Source organism: Caretta caretta, chromosome 22 (genome assembly GCF_965140235.1).
Source record: "Caretta caretta isolate rCarCar2 chromosome 22, rCarCar1.hap1, whole genome shotgun sequence".
Lineage (NCBI taxonomy): Eukaryota > Metazoa > Chordata > Testudines > Cheloniidae > Caretta > Caretta caretta.
Window position 1 is genome coordinate 8,338,011 of NC_134227.1, and position 16,933 is coordinate 8,354,943.

The following is a 16,933-nucleotide window of genomic DNA, read 5'->3' on the forward strand; positions in this document are numbered from 1 at the left end:
ACGCACACTTTACTTCTCTTCAGAGGAAAAAGGACCGTAAACTATCTAAACTCCTACATTCCACAGGGGGCTACAACCGTGGTACCCTTAACTCACCCAACAATATTGTTAATCTATCCAGCCACACACTTAGCCCTATCTTGGGGACTCTCTTTCCCCCCATGAACATGATACAATTCTGCAGTGATCTGGAAGCTTACTTTCACCATGTCTGACTCAAGGAATATTTTCAACACACCACTGAACAGCGCACCGATCCACAGGAACCCTCCTACCAACACTACAAAAAGAAGAATTCTGTGTGGACTCCTCCTAATGGTCAAAATGACAGACTGGACTTCTACATAGAGTGCTTCCACAGACATGCACAGGCTGAAATTGTGAACAAACAGCATCACTTGCCCCATAACCTCAGCTATACAGAACGCAACGCCATCCGCAGCTTCAGAAACAACTCTGACATTATAATCAAAGGGGCTGACAAAGGAGGTGCTGTCGTCATAATGAACAGGACGGATTATGAACAGAGGCTGCCAGGCAACTCTCCAACACCACATTCTACAGGCCACTATTCTCTGATCCCACTGAGGAGAACCTATGCCATAGCTCAAGAAACTCCCTGCTACACAGCACAGGAACAAATCTACACAGACACATCCCTAAAGACCCGACCAGGGGTCTTCTATCTGCTACCCAAGATCCATAAACCTAGAGACCCTGGACGCCCCATCATCTCAGGCATTGGCACTCTTACAACAGGATTATCTGGCTATTTGGACTCTCTCCTCAGACCCTATGTTACCAGCGCTCCTAGCTATCTTCGAGACACCATGACTTCCTGAGGAACCTGCAATGCATTGGTGATCTTCCTGAAAACACCATCCTGGCCACCATGGATGAAGAAGCTCTTTACACCAATATTCCACATGAGGATGGACTACAAGATGTCAGGAACAGTATCCCTGATGAGGCTACAGCACACCTGGTGGAGTGAGTGTGTCCTCACCCACAACCACTTCAGATTTGGGGACAATTTATACCTTCAAGTCAGCGGTACTGCTATGGGTACCCACATGGCCCCACGGTATGCAAACATTTTTATGGCTGACTTAGAACAACGCTAACACTTCCAGCTCTACATTTCTATGATTAATCCTGAAACAGGGCAGGTCCCATCACTGCACAGGCCAGTCCCTCCATGTTTCTTCACTGCTCATTTAATTTCCGCAATGGCAAAATGTGCTGGATTGATAGGTGTGGGGTCGGAAATCTTCAGACCACACAACAAAGGCAGCACAGTGCAGCCATCCTCCATATGGCCCTGGAGGGGGTCTTCACTAGGCAACAGAGGGCATTTACACCTGCTTGGCCCATCCCCCCTTTGGCTGTCCTTCTGAGGCTGCCAAAGGCAGCTTGTTATGGGCACTGTCGTGTCTATCAGTAGCCGAGACCCACTTGATGCAGGGAGCTCAGCAGTTCTCAGAACTTTTTTGGGACCTACTGAATTGGGCTGGATTTGAACCTATTATAGCTGAAAGATTCCTTAGCTCGTTATCTCCTCCTTTGTGTCACTCCATCACTCTAGTTATATACTTTCCTTTAACCCTCTCCTGATAATGTATTCCTCTAAATCCAAACCTCACCCTCTACCCCCCAATCCCACTCAGGCTGGCACCCAGGTAAACCCCTGAAAGCAGCAGCATGAATGTTCCAAGTCTTGGGATGCCAGAAGAATGATTTTGCTCTGTTTTTTCTGTTGCTGTTTCTTACAGTTCCTTTTTGCTGTCCTAGAGTAAGAAAAATGTTCGTCGGGCCGAGGCCACAGCATTTAATCACAAGGAAAAGCCAATTATTACCTTGTAGAGCCCTTTCTCAGGGGCTTATCCTTAAATAACTTGTGGCCTGGTCTTGTCATAAAAGAAACAATAACAGAGGTGTATTAAACTAGTTCAAAAGAATCGGCCCCCCGGGTAACGCTGCTTCCTGTATCTTTAATTTGTTGGTGATGTGCTTCTGCGTAAAGCAGTAACAGGCACTGCCTGCCCCAGTCCCCGCTGTACAGGCCATAGCTGCGTCAGGCTTTTCCTGCTCTCTTGAGAGGAAATGGGGTCCCACTAGGAGATTGCAAGAGCATCTCAGCTCCGCGATGGAGAAACTGTGACTTTATTACTGGGTCACCTAGCGCCCGCCGTGAGGAGCAGCGCAGGATTGTTTGCTGCTGAAATTCTACTATTGTTTTAAAAGATTCAACCGCTGATCCCTTCATTAGCCTCCTGGAGAGGCTAATAGACCATTTTAGTCCTGGTCTACACTAAAAAGTGAGGTTGGTGCAGCTACATAGCTTGGGTCTGAGAAATCAATGGGAGAATTCTTCTGTCAACCACCGCTACCACCTCTTTGGGCGGTGAGGTACCTATGCTAACAGGAGATCCCCTCCTGTCGCTGTAGTGAAGGTCAACACCGAAGTGCTATGGGATGCCACTGTATCATTTCAACCGTAGACAAGCCCTTACCGTTAGGGAATTACTGCTGCTATTCAGCCCAAATCGGTCTGTCTAGCCCATGGTATCTTTGCTAATTTCATCCCGTTATCCAAAGTTATAACTAAGGCTCCATGTTTGTAATGGAGGTCACGGATTCAGTCCTCCAGATGCAAATGCCCTCAACTGGGCATCTGCAAAGTACATGCAAGATTTGTTGAAATGACTATAACTATCAGATCTGCTCTGTAAAAATGACATGCTAAAACGAGGGAGATTCCACGTTTAATGTCTCTCATTGACTCCAGTTTAACAATATCCAGTTTACAAGATTAATTGTTGCCATTCTTATAAATTACCCCTGGGATCTGAGAGTCAAGCTGGGTTGTTTTTTTGTTTGTTTCATCACCAGTACTGAAGGTTCTACAGGCCAACTCCTTCCCTCAGCGACACCCATGAAACACCAGAGCCTTCAAATTATGTCACCTGTGGGACCCCCCACTGCCTGCAGGTGTAACTGATTGGAACTTGCTAAACCATTCTGTTGTTAATGCACAAAAAGAAACAGACTCCTAGTGACCTCTCCCAGAGCTGAGCTTGCTCTGCTGGGCTAACAGCAGCACAGCACAATAAAAGGTACCTATGTCACTAAAGGCAGCAGCTTTGATGCTGAATACAAGCAGAGTAGCTCTGTTGAGTAGGAAGGTGCCATTTTTGCACACTAGAACCACTTTGTTCCAATACCTCTCCCGCAGAGAAGCTCTATTCTGCAGCTCCAAGCACAGCTTTAGGGGATATGGCGCGGGGGGGAGGGATAGCTCAGTGGTTTGAGCATTGGCCTGCTAAACCCAGGATTGTGAGTTCAATCCTTGAGGGGGCCATTTAGGGATCTAGGGCAAAAATTAGGGATTGGTCCTGCTTTGAGCAGGGGGTTGGACTAGATGACCTCCTGAGGTCCCTTCCAACCCTGATAGTCTATGATTCTATGATATATACTGGACCACCTTTTCCCTTAGCAACCACTATCAGGTACAGGTTATCCAGTGCCCTGCACCCAGGAGCTCCCATCATGACACATTGGGCCAGATTTTCTGAAGATGTGCACCCAAGTCTTTTAAAAATCTGCCCATAGGGATCTTTTGAAAATCCGGTCCTGTACGCTCCGGAGTTTCACAGCTCTAAACCACCCCTCTCTGCCATTTTGTCAATGAGGGAAGCCAGCCTAGTCAACCATCAGCCACATCACTGCTACCCCAAGCATGGCCGCGAAGCACAAAGGTTACACGCAGCCTTTCTCTGGCATTCTGAGCAGCTCGTTTCATTAGCACAACTGCCTCCCGCAGGTGTTGTTTAGCAAGCGCCAGCCCAGCTGAGTGACTGCACAGCTGTGTCCCTGCGACAGCATCTGCTGCCCAAGCAGGCTTTAACCCCACAAAGCTGGAGAGCTCCCTTCTGTTTGAGCGGGGAACAGAACTGTTGGAGCAGGTTCCCAGATGGAAGGCAGGCTGTGTGACAGATGGCTGCACAGGAACAAATGCCCTGCACTGAGCTTGGGCGTTTGAGCTGTTTTTCTCATTTATTTATTGATATTGGACCATGATCTGAACATCTTTTGGCTTCGGCCTGTTAAAACTGAAGTTATTCAAAGGAAATCTTGCTTTTTGGCTAAGGTCAATTACATCTCTGATGTGGCCTCCACCAGGGGACTCTCTCCTAGCTTTGTAGGGGGACAGGCTCTGTGATCTAACTGGCATGCACCAATCCTAAAACCAAGGCGTACCAGAGTCCCAGTTAAGCATGTGGGAGGTCCAGGTTGGGCGCCAATCCTGCCCAGATGTTTGTCTCGAGTTGAGCAAAGTATCTATTGACACATGGCCCCTGTATCTATTGACACATGGCCCCATGGCACATGTAGTACCTGTATACCTCTAACATCAGTGGCTTTATCCTCCACACCCGTATGAGATGGAGAAATATTATCACCTTCATTTACAGATTGGGAAACTGAGGAATGGCAAGGGGAAGTGACTTGCCCCAGGTCACACAGAGAGTTCAGTGGCAGAGCCAGGAGCTGAACCCAGCTCTCCTGAGTGTAGCGCTTTAATCGCAACTGCCTATTCTTCTTGGTTTCATGTGGGCAATGCGTTTGATGGCAGGAATCAGGCCCTGCATACAGACCCTACAACTCAGCACTTGGTCTGCTGGGCTAAGAACAAGATCTGCCCTGCTGTGAAGGGCTCCCATCTGTTAATAAGTGAGGTGGATATTTATTCATCTGCTTTTCCCTTGCTGTATATTTCCTAGGCCCTACACCCCTGTATTCACACACTACTGCAGTGCTATTTGGACAAAATATGCCTTGTGAGGTCTCACTTAAAACTGATAGCACACTGGTCATTAATATCATCGTAAAATACATGCGTTAGCCTTGTATGTGAAGTTATGAATTCCCGCCGTATAACATAACTAGACTAAGTTTAGGAAGACAGCCTAGCCTCAGTAAAGGTGATAAGAAGGGCTGTCCTAGACAAAGGACCATTTACACTTTAGCCATAAACAAAGCTAGCAAGCAAACTAGTGGGGTTTGCTTTGAGCCGGAACTCAAGCGCCAGAAAATTAACATGGCTCCGCAGAGAGGCCCAGGAGACTGAGCTCCCAGGAGGCCTCCCTGTCTTTGAGAACAAAGGCAATTCTTTGCAAGTATGTGGGACAGAGAGATGCCTGCTTTAATCTTCTTATGAAGACAAGGGAAACCAGCACCTCATACTTCTGTGGAAGTCCTGACAGAGAGACAGTCAGCCATGCTGGGCCAAAAGTAATTGGTGAGCGAAACCATCTTAAACTAAGACTGTAGCTTCCTCTATTAGCAAAAAGAACAGGAGTACTTGTGGCAACTTAGAGACTAACAAAAGTACTCCTGTTCTTTTTGTGAATACAGACTAACACGGCTGCTACTCTGAAACCTTCCTCCATTAGATGTGTTTTCACTTCTATTTGCTGATAACCATCTCTGCCATTATTTATTGTACTTGGCATCACTTAACCTATGTCCTGTTGTGAATAAACTTTAATCTAAACCAACCCAAGACTGTGTTTGAAATGAAGGAATTGTTAAATCCCGTTAAGGTGGCAAACTGCTGGGTATGGTCTCTTAAAGGTGCAAGCAAAGCTTATTATTTGTTAGCACGCTCCAGGACGGGGGCTGGCCACTTCCACACAGGGATTTTGGGGACAGTCAGAACTGGAGGCGTGACCAAAGCTGGTGGACTGCAGGGTGGGGCTGTTGTTTGGTAGGCAGGCTGCTGAGGCCCGAAGCACTGCCCCACGGCTGCGCAGCACACAGACATGCAGGATTCAGCATGCTTGTCTGTTGGCTGGCTGTGGCAGAGCAGCGGAGCATTTAAGGCACTCAGGGTTACAGGCAGGTAGTGACACAGCCCTCACTGCTCTGGACTGCACCCCAAAAGGCGACAGCCATACATTTCACGTGTAGCTTGCTTCATGCTCACGCGGTGGGGCCAAGATCTGTTCTCGGTTATTGCCATGCAACACCACTGAAATCCTTGGAAGCTCTGTATGTTCAGACTGGGTCATTTCTTGAGGTGCCTACCCCTGAAGCACCCAAGTTTAAAATTGCTTAAGCACAGCAGCAGTGCAAGCCTCCCCCTCCCACCACCACCCCATTTTCCCATACCCCACTGGGTATGGAGGTCAGAGTAACCGTTGTCACTGATCGCACATCTGGGCTAGGCAGGGTAACAGCTGTTATCTCCATTATACAGGAGTGCTGAGGCACAAAGAGACGAAAGCCCAGATCCTCAGAGGTGCCATTGAAACCAATGGGCGGAAGGTGCCTAAACTCCTTTGAGGATGTAGGAAAAAGTGGATATGTTCCTTTGCTGAAGGGCACAAGGAATCTTTGAGAGCTAAGGCTGACGAGGCCAAGCAGACCTACCAACGCACAGAGAGCCAGACAGCAGGCAACCGCTGAATTCTACTCCAAAGGTTGGCGAGAGCAGGCAGTGGCATGCCAGTTGCTATTCCAACTGTCGTAGCCTTTGAGTAACTGACACGTTCAGTCTCTGGCGTTGCTTCCCACTCTAAGCCCTGGCACCTCCATTGCATATCTGATCTATCATCACCGCATTAATGTGAGAGTGTATGTCCCGTAAAGAACCCAGCACCATCTGGTTCCATCAAAGAAGCAGCCTATAATGAGCCACATGCATTCCCTCCTTGGAATGGTGCAGTGTGTGGCTATCTACAAGCGATGGGGAAAAGCATGGCTGATTATGTCTGACCATTGACATGGTAACAGCAATTTGGCCCATTTTCTGTCAGGCTGCTTGAATCACACATTGTCGCTGAATGAGTCCAGCGAAACTGAACTGGCTCATCCCTGGTCCATCAGAAATACTTACAAAAATGCAACATGAATGACTGCCCAAGATTTAATTTGCTAATATCTGCAAGAGCTGCTAATGGGGTTGGGAGAGTTCAAAACCAGACGTCATTATTGCTCTTAAAAGTGCACACGTTTCTGCTGTACGAGGCCAGCCATTTGTTACCCAAGTCCAGGAGGAATTGGGGCTCTTTGATTTCTTTGCAAACAATCAAAAAGGAAAACCAACTGTGTTTCACTGGCAACTAAACAAAGAGCTTATGAACAGCTCTGGCGGGGCTGTTTTTATTGCAGAGTCCCTATAGTGGGAAGCACTGGCAAGGATTGCTTGTTCTCTACTGCTGTCTTAGATGCTCAAAACAATCACGCTCCTTTCCCTGATGGTTTGATCCTTTTTCATTTAGCCAACCATCATGCTTTAATTTCTCTGTTTTTTTTAATGAAGCAACATGATCCTGAGCTGTTTACCCCTTCATTCCTTTACCTGTGCCTTTTATGTCATTTTAATTTATATTCCCATTGCAGCAAAGCACATAACAACCTAGGCCCAACATAAACACTAGAGACTGGAATTTCTTATTATGAACATGCATATTTTATAATGACAAAGTGGACTAAAAAAATAGAATCTGGAACACACTTTGCACCCGTTCCAAGTTCGGAGGCCGAAACTACTTCAGTATTTGTATCCTGCCTGTATGACATAAACTTTACATGAGGGAGTATCATCCAGTGATTAGAGTAGGGTGCTGGGGCTCCTAGATTCCATTCCCAGCTCTGTCACTGATTCTTTGTATGATGTTGAAAGGCACTCAGCTGCCCCATGCCTCAGTTTCCCCCTCACTAAAGCAGAGGTGTTTTGTTGCTTAACAAATGACAGCCAGAATGACTCTATAATTTAAATCAACACAACGGAGATCAGAATTTGGCCCATCTGGTTTTTAAAGTGCATTCAAATCCTCTCCTGGAAGGTGCCTTGGGAGTGAAAAGTAGTGTTGAATGTTCTGTACCCACGTGATAGACAGATTGCCTCGGTGTCAGGCTGGTGAATTCAGTATGGAATTCCTTTGTGAATTACCCTGTTCGTCTGCATTCCCTGCAGAGTAGACAAGCCTCAGACCCCCAGGAGTGCACCAGCCAGTGGCCTGCAGACCCTTCGCTGGATGAAGCCACCTCAGTGTTGCTCTAGGAACAGATTAGCCAGCCGTTAGGCTGCTGATGGATTGTAGGTCAGGTTGCCGCCACCTCTGCACAACATCTCTCTGAGAGAAGAGTTTAGCCCAGCCTGTTAGCTCAGGGGGCTGGCCCTGGGATAGGTGACTTGTTGCTGCTACAGACTCAACCCAGAGCTGAGGGACCCAAAGAATTTGTTACCATTGATTGATTGTTTGGCTTGGTTGATCTCAGACAAGTTCTTAGCAGGCAGGTGTCCCCATCAGCCTACAGACATACACCTGGCAGGGCCATGGATTTGCACTCCCCTTTCATCCTGAGATCAAGGGAAGGACAGCACCTGGGAAGCTGTGTATACACAGGTGAGCTCGGTTTCCAGGACTCTCAGTCCAACCCCAGCGGTTGTGTTTAAAATGAAAGAAAGGGAAGGCACTTACTTCTCTGCGAGCGTGCACAGCAGAAGGCTACGATGGTGGCCATCAGCACCAGGAATGCCACGCCGGCTCCCACAGCGACGCCTATGATCACCGCCATCGGCACTGACTCTGCAAGAGGAACGAGGGAGCCAATGAAGTGCAGAAGTGTCTGAGTACCACCTTCCCCTGCCCTACTGCCTAACCGCCCTGGCTGCCATAACTCCGCTCCTGGAGAGTGTTGGGTTTGCGCACTGGCTTCTTAGGCTCTCCTGCCCAATAACTATGCTGGTCTTGAACCGGGTTGATGATGCCTAGTGCACACAAATGAGCTTGACTGTAACTTGACTGTCCTCGGGAGGACACAGGGTGTCGGAGAGGAGACATGTACAAGTATGACTCGCTTAGCTGGCCCTTGGATAGCTCCGTTGCTCTGCTCTAAATGGGGAAGGGGGTGGGATTCCAAAGACTCCTCCGAAACATACAGGTCAGCTGCATTGGCTGAGCTGTGTTGGGAGGCTAAGATTAGAAGAGCAGGGTGCTGCAACTCGAGATGAAGGTGCCTCGGCTGGGCTCCAGATTGGAACGGCGGAGCTGGTGGAGTGATCAGGGAGAGGGTGCTCCATGCTCGCGTATTTATGCCCATGATGAATTTGTTTTTTAGATCCCCGTTGGGATTTTCAGCCTGCAAAGCTGATTTTTGGAAGTCGTGCCAGACCACATTTTGCAACAGAAAAAAAAAATCATTTTTAGGGAAGTTTGTAAGTCGGTCCCAACAATCTTGTGATCCCCTGGCAAATCTCACCCAATCACTTCTACTGACTAGCCCCTGTTAATATTGCCATTATTTAACACAATTATTTCTAGTTGTCTACATTTAATGCTGCCCAGGTCTGACCCAAACCTCACTGAAGGCAGAGGAAAGACTCCCACTGACGTCAATGGGTTTTGGGTAAGGGCTCATTTAAATAGCGGGTAAATGGCAGAGTCCACAGCCTTGCAGTGAGATCCATTTCTTCAGGAGTTGCATCATGCTGCACCATCAAAGCGCCTTTCTAAATGACGACTGATCCGTCTCATTCTGGGGACTGCACCGCCAGAGATCTCTCTGCCCTCATGGCAAAAGACGCTGTGCGTGCTGCTAACTTAACTGGGCTTGTTCCATTTTAGATACTAGCTACCCATTACTGCCAAAGAGCAGTAGAAGGCAAGCAGAGGGGACTAAGACAAGGAAGGCAGCCCAGGAATTACTGCAGGAATGAAACAGTGAAGCCGGAATCAGATTTATGTCACTTTCTTCTTGTTATTTTTAGAGATGGGATCAACCAAACTATGGCTTCAGCACATCCTTCCCTACGTTTATTAGGAACTGGGGAAACTTTTGGGAAAGAGAGATCTATACAGGAAGGATGGGTTCCACCTAAACCAAAATGGAACCAGATTGCTGGTACTTAAAATTAAAAAGGTCGTAGAGCAGTTTTTAAACTAAGGGCTGGGGGAAAGCCGACAGGTGCGGAGGAGCACATGGTTCAGACAGAGACATCCCTTAGAGGAGGATCTATTAATGGAGATTCTCTACGTCCTAGTAAGGAGGAGAGGATGGAAGATGATAAAATACAGGTAGGATCTGATGAGAAACAGTCAAACGAAGAAGAGTCCCATTCAATTACATCATGTAATGGCAGACAGCTAAAAAGTGACAAGTTTTTAAAGTGCTTATATACAAATGCTAGAAGTCTAAATAATAAGATGGGTGAACTAAAGTGCCTCGTGTTAAATGAGCATATTGATATAATAGGCATCATGGAAACTTGGTAGAATGAGGAAAATCAATGAGACACAGTAATACCAGGGTACAAAATATATCGGAAGGTCAGTAAAGGTCATGCTGGTAGGGGACTGGCACTATATGTGAAAGAAAGAGTAGAATCACATGAAGTAAAAATCTTAAATGAACCAAATTATACCATAGACTCTCTATGATAGTAATTCCATGCTTGAATAATAAGAATATAGCAGTAGGGATATATTACTGACCACCTGAGCAGGATGGGGATAGCGACTGTGAAATGCTTAGGGAGATTAGAGAGGTTATAAAAATAAAAAACTCAATAATAATGTGGGATTTCAACTATCCCCATATTGACTGGGTACCTGTCACTTCAGGATGGGATGCAGAGATAAAGTTTCTTAACACCTTAAATAACTGCTTCTTGGAGCAGCTAGTCCTGGAACCCACCAGAGGAGAGGCAATTCTTGATTTGAACGTAAGTGGAGCTCAGGATCTGGTCCAAGAGGTGAATGTAGCTGGACCGCTTGGTACTAGTGACCGTAATATAATGAAATTTAACATCCCTGTGGTGGTGAAAGCATCACAGCAGCCCAACACTGTAGCATTTAATTTCAGAAAGGGGAACGACACAAAAGTGAGGGGGTAGGTTAAACGGAAATTAAAAGGTGCAGCACCAAAAGTGAAATCCCTGTGCGCTGCATGGAAACTTTTTAAAGACACCCTAATAGAGGCTCAATTTAAATGTATACCCCAAATAAAAAACATAGTAAGAGAACCAAAAATGTGCCACCGTGGCTAATCAACAAAGTAAAAGAAGCAGTGACAGGCACAAAAGGCATCTTTTAAAAAGTGGAAGTTAAATCCCAATGAGGTAAATAGAAAGGAGGATAAACTCTGGCAAATGTAGTGTAAAAATATAATTAGGAAGGCCAAAAAAGAATGTGAAGAACAGCTAGCCAAAGACTCAAAAAGTAATAGCAAATTTGTTTTTAAGTACATCAGAAGCAAGAAGCCTGCTAAACAACCAGTAGGGGCACTGGACGATTGAGACGCTAAAGAAGCACTCAAGGATGATAAGGCCATTGCGGAGAAACTAAACGAATTATTTGCATTGGTCTTCATGGCTGAGGATGTGAGAGGGATTCCAAAACATGAGCCATTCTTTTTAGATGATAAATCTGAGGAACTGTCCCAGATTGAAGTGTAATTAGAGGTGGTTTTGGAACAAATTAATAAACTAAACAGTAATAAGTTACCAGGACCAGATGGTATTCACCCAAGAGTTCTGAAGTAATTCAAATGTGAAATTGCAGAACGACTAACTGTAGTCTGTAACCTATCATTTAAATCAGCTTCTGTACCAAATGACTGGAGGATAGCTAATGTGATGCCAATTTTTAAAAAGGGTTCCAGAAGTGATCCCAGCAATTACAGGCTAGTAAGCCTGACTTCAGTACCGGGCAAATTGGTTGAAACTATAGTAAAGAACAGAATTGTCAGACATATAGATGAACATAATTTGTTGGGGAAGAGTCAATGTGGTTTTTGTAAAAGGAAATCACGCCTCACCAATCTACTAGAATTCTTTGAGAGGGTCAACAAGCATGTGGACTAGGGGGAATCCAGCGGATACAGTGTACTTAGATTTTCAAAAAGCCTTTGCCAAGGTCCCTCACCAAAGGCTCTTAAGCAAAGTAAGCTGTCCTGGGATAAGAGGGAAGGTGCTCTCATGGATTGGTAACTGGTTAAAAGATAGGAAACAAAGGGCAGGAATAAATGGTCAGTCTTCAGAATGGAGAGAGGTAAATAGTGGGTCCCGCCAGGGGTCTGTACTGGGCCAGTCCTATTCAACATATTCATAAATTATCTGGAAAAATAGGTAAACAGTGAGGTGGCAAAATTTGCAGATGATACAAAATTACTCAAGATAGTTAAGTCCAAAGCAGACTGCGAAGAGCTACAAAAGGATCTCATAAAACGGCAGATTAAATTCAATGTTGATAAATGAAAAGTAATGCCCACTGGAAAACATAATCCCAACTATACATATAAAATGATTGGGTCTAAATTAGCTGTTACCACCCAAGAAAGAGATCTTGGAGTCACTTGTGGATAGTTCCCTGAAAACATCCACTCAATGTGCAGCGGCAGTCAAAAAGGCGAACAGAATGTTGGGAATAATTAGGAAAGGGATAGATAATAAGACAGAAAATAGCACATTGCCTCTCTGTAAATCCATGGTACGCCCACATCTTGAATACTGCTTGCAGATGTGGTCACCCCATCTCAAAAAAGATATATTGGAATTGGAAAAGGTTCAGAAAAGGGCAACAGAAATGATTAGGGGTATGGAACAGCTTCCATATGAGGCGAGATTAATAAGACTAGGACTTTTCAGCTTGGACAAGAGACAACTAAGGGGGGATATGATAGAGGTCTAAAAATTATGACTGGTGTGGAGAAAGTAAATAAGGAAGTGTTATTTTCTCATAACACAAGAACTAGAGGGCACCAAATGAAGTTAATAGGCAGCAGGTTTAAAACAAACAAAAGGAAGTATTTCTTCACACAACGCACTGTCAACCTGTGGAACTCTTGGTCTTCACAACATCCTCTGGCAAAGACTATAACAGGGTTCAAAAAAGAACTAGATACATTCATGGAGGATAGGTCCATCAACGGCTATTAACCAGGATTGGCAGGGAAGGTGTCCCTAGCCTCTCTTTGCCAGAAGCTGGGAATGGGTAACAGGGGATGGATCACTTGATGATTCCCTGTTCTGTTCATTCCCTCTGGGGCACCTGGCATCGGCCACTGTCGGAAGACAGGATACTAGGCTAGAAGAATCTTTAGTCTGACCCAGTATGGCCATTCTTATGTTCTTATGTATGCCCCTCACAAACCTAGGGGGGATCTGGGTCTAACGTTTGCAAATGAACCCCAGATCCGACCGGTGCCCTCACCAAATGCTGAGGATTTGAGACAGGCATTCAAAACCCCAGCTGGAGCCCTGAGGGTCTCAATGGTGTGCAATAGCCAACAGCATCAGGCACCACAGCCTGGTGACAGAGGGCAAAGCAGGGCCACGTTTACAGGGTGTTGTGAATGCCACATATGCATCCACTGTAAGAAGCTTGTGAAAGCCGGAGGGCTGGTTCCCAGGATTCCCTGTTCTATTAGTGACTTACAGAGCCCCCCACTTCTGTGGTAGCTGAGCTACTGTACTTCACCCCATTGTACAGACGGGGTGCTGATGCTCAGAGAAACTACGGAACTTGCCCAAGGAAATAATAAGCCTGTGGCCGAGCAAGGTCTTGAAGCCAGGTCTATTCGTCCTAGCTTAGCAACTTAACCACTGGGCCATCCTTCCTCCCTATTGGCTGGCCTGGGAGGATCGATGGGGCCCCTTGGGATCCAGGTGACTTTAAGACTGACCCTTTCTACTCTGTAGCTGCTCCCAGCTGCCTTTACTAGCACAGAGATGGTTACATTTGTTAACTGCACAGGAGCCGAATCAGCTACGGGGCAGTGAGCTGGGTTCTCTTCTGCCTTGGGCATCAGCAGCCGAATGCTCAGCTCCGCTCCAGCCGTGGGGTTAGTTTTCCTTGCTGCTGATGTGAGGAGCGGTTAGGGAAACAAGGCCCTTCGACTTGGCAAATGAGCCAATTTGATCTGGAATCACGGAGAGAGAATGAATATATGAAATGCCACAGTGCCACCGGGAACGATTCCTTCTCGCTGAACCTTGACTCTTTTGTGCGTGCCCTCCTGGGGGCTTTCCCCAGTCACCGCTGTCTGCCGTTATTACAGGAACACAGTGACGATCACCCACTGGAAAGCCTTAGTGGTCCCTGCATAAATCAGCTGCTGCGTCGAGGCTGAGGGTTTGAGACACTCGCAGGTGCCGTTTGGGTTTGGAGAACGTGGCCTGGGCTCACAAAACACCTTCTCCTCTAATCTAAACCTAGCGCTCTCATTGCCTCCAGAAGTGAGTCAAACTGTAGCTAAGGGGAGGGCTGAGCTCTGTTTGAGGACTGGTCAAATCTCCCCAAGCTTATGGTGGTGACATGAGAGAGTTGCATGGGGTAAACAGTAATATGGTAAATTGACCCAGGGTAGCTCCATCCGTAAATGCACCACCATGCTGTTCTACTGTCTCAAACACAGGAGATGGGGGGGAACCTGGAGAAACTGCAAGCACGAAGCTTAGCAGGGCCAGATTGATAGTCCACTTCCGACCAGGAGTTTATGGGATGGGAGTGGTGGACCATCGTGTCTCAATTTTTAGGGCTACTCATGGCTGCGTGTCTCCACTGCAATACATGTTATCAGCAACCCTGGGCTCTGCTCTGAAGCTCAGCGCAGCTTCCTCATGGGGCAATGACAGAGGCGTGGGGCTGTATGAATGGGGAGCATGGCAAGGGGAAAAATCTGTAGTTCAGACCGAGCTGAATTTGTAGTGAAGACAATCTAAACTGTGCACACCTCCTCCCCTCTGAGTTCGGTTTAGGAATAATTCATTTTGGTTTGGAAAAAACCGATTTGCAATAGACAATCTAAATCAATACACGCCACTTTTAAACCCAAATCAGTGCCCACCTAGTAGTTTGCATGACTTTGGTTTAAATAACTGCAAGCTAAATCGGTTTCAATACACACCTGAAGTCCAGTTAGTGCCACTTTCTCATGTGGACACATTCTATTGGCCTGTTTACTCTGTCCTGGGCTATGGTGCCATCACAACGGGTGTGCAATCCATTGATATCATGAGGATCTGTCTCTTTCCCTCTCTACTCCTTTGCTCAGGCCAGATCTACACTACGGGTATGACTTTGGTATAATTATGTTGCTCAGGGCTGTGAAAAATCCACACCCCTTAGTGACAGTTATCCTGACCTTAACACCCCAGGCAGGCAGCCCCTCTCATGCAAGTGAATTAGCTAAGCCAACGGGAGACGCTCTCCCCTCAGCACAGTGTCTTCACTAAAGCACCGCAGCCGTGCCAATGCAGCATTTTAAGGGTAGACCTGCCCTCAGTCTCATCCAAAGGGATCAACACCCAATACCATGGCCCCAGTGCCACTAACCCAAGTTCAGGCTGAACTTTCAAACCCACGGCATTCCAGTGGGCTCAGAGTTAGGCAAAAAGATCTTTGCCCATCCCTAGTTCATCTTGAACTTCTGGTGGCGGCATAGAGTGGAAGCTAATTCTCACAGCCCTCCCTTCTCAAGAAGCGGAGGGATTAGTCAGTGAAAATAAGTTACTTTCTAGATGCAAATTGGTTCTGCTCATGTGGGTCTGCCTTGTAAATGAACACTTTTCTAGGAAGTCTAGAGAAAAAAAAATGTCCCCATGCTTCACTCGTCTGTGCAAATGGAGATTGTTAATACTGGTGGACACAGATCCATAGATTATAAAACCAGAATGGACCACTGTGATCACCTAGTCTGACCTCCTGTGTAACAGAGGCCAGAGGTCTTCCCTGAATTAATTCCTGTTTGAACTAGAGCAGATCTTTTAGGAAAACATCCAATCTTGATGTAAAAATCGATATACACAGTGAGGACATGAGATTGAACAACAGACCTTCCTGGAAACCCAAGGGAAGTGACTTAGGGCAAGAGCAAGCATCCACTAAGAGTGTCGGAGGGGTTCTCCTCTGACTGATCTGGGTCAAAGGTCAAAGCCGAGACCTTATTGCAAGTTTAGCAGGGAAATGATCTTTCCAGTGGCCCACGCAGTTACTACTAGTCTAGGAGTGGATCAAGGTCAAGCCTCCATCTGTTCCGAATCCTTGGACACCTTTGTATATTTCACTCTCCTCCCTGTAGAAGTAAAGAGGGCAGAAGGAGATTTCCAGGCGGGGTTGTCCTGTCTCACTGATGTATACTTGTATTTACTGGCTGCCGCAGGCATTTGTTGTAGTTCTCAGACCACATGAGGGCGGATAGTTCCCTCCAACTTCCAGTCTAGGCTGGCCCTGGCAGGGCCATGGGGGTGCATAATACAAGAGGCCATTCAGGGCAGCCAAGGGATTAGGGGAGAGACATGCACTATTCACCATGGACACTGGTTTCTATAGATTGCTCCCGCATGTCTTTGAGTGATAAGGCGGTAGGGCAATACTGTTATAGAAATGCCCATGAGAAAAAACCTAGCAGTTACTGATCCCATCTACATTTTTAAGGACAACTAGTTGTGGCTACTTCAAGGGTCCTTTGCTCATTCAGTGTTTTAGAGCATACACCAGCTATCACAGGTGTATTCCCCTGTTTTCTTTTGCCCTCAGTAGGGCTGGACAAGCAATTTACTTGGTGGATTTAGCCTGTTTCTTCTGTTTGTGGATTATCCGCAGACAGATTTAATCTTCGTTATTTAGGTGGTTGTTTGAAATGAGTCAGTGCATGGTTTATGACAATGCATTTCAGCCCCTGGCTTGCTCGCAAGGTGTCTGCTGAGTGTTAATGCGTGTATATGTAATTTGCTATTCATGCCATGTGACTGGCCACTTCATTCACATGGTACTGTTTCTGCTCCCTGCCTGGATGACTGCCAAACCTGCAAAGAGCTTCCCCAATGACCGTGTGAACATTGCCAGCAACACTCCTTGTGCAGATGCATATTCACATGAGCCCCCAGGACACTTCTGGCAAATATTTTTGCCTATAAAAC

The 16,933-nt window shown here is 46.5% G+C and overlaps 1 protein-coding gene across 3 annotated transcripts in view; it reads right to left on the reverse strand.

Moving 5' to 3' along the window:
* KIRREL3 (kirre like nephrin family adhesion molecule 3) overlaps positions 1–16,933 on the reverse strand; it is a 751,157-nt gene that overhangs the window by 32,344 nt on the left and 701,880 nt on the right. For all 3 annotated transcript variants that reach the window (XM_048827391.2, XM_048827394.2, XM_048827392.2), the window contains one exon: positions 8,493–8,600. In XM_048827391.2, the coding sequence (XP_048683348.1) occupies positions 8,493–8,600 (108 nt within the window). The remainder of the gene's footprint in view (positions 1–8,492; positions 8,601–16,933) is intronic.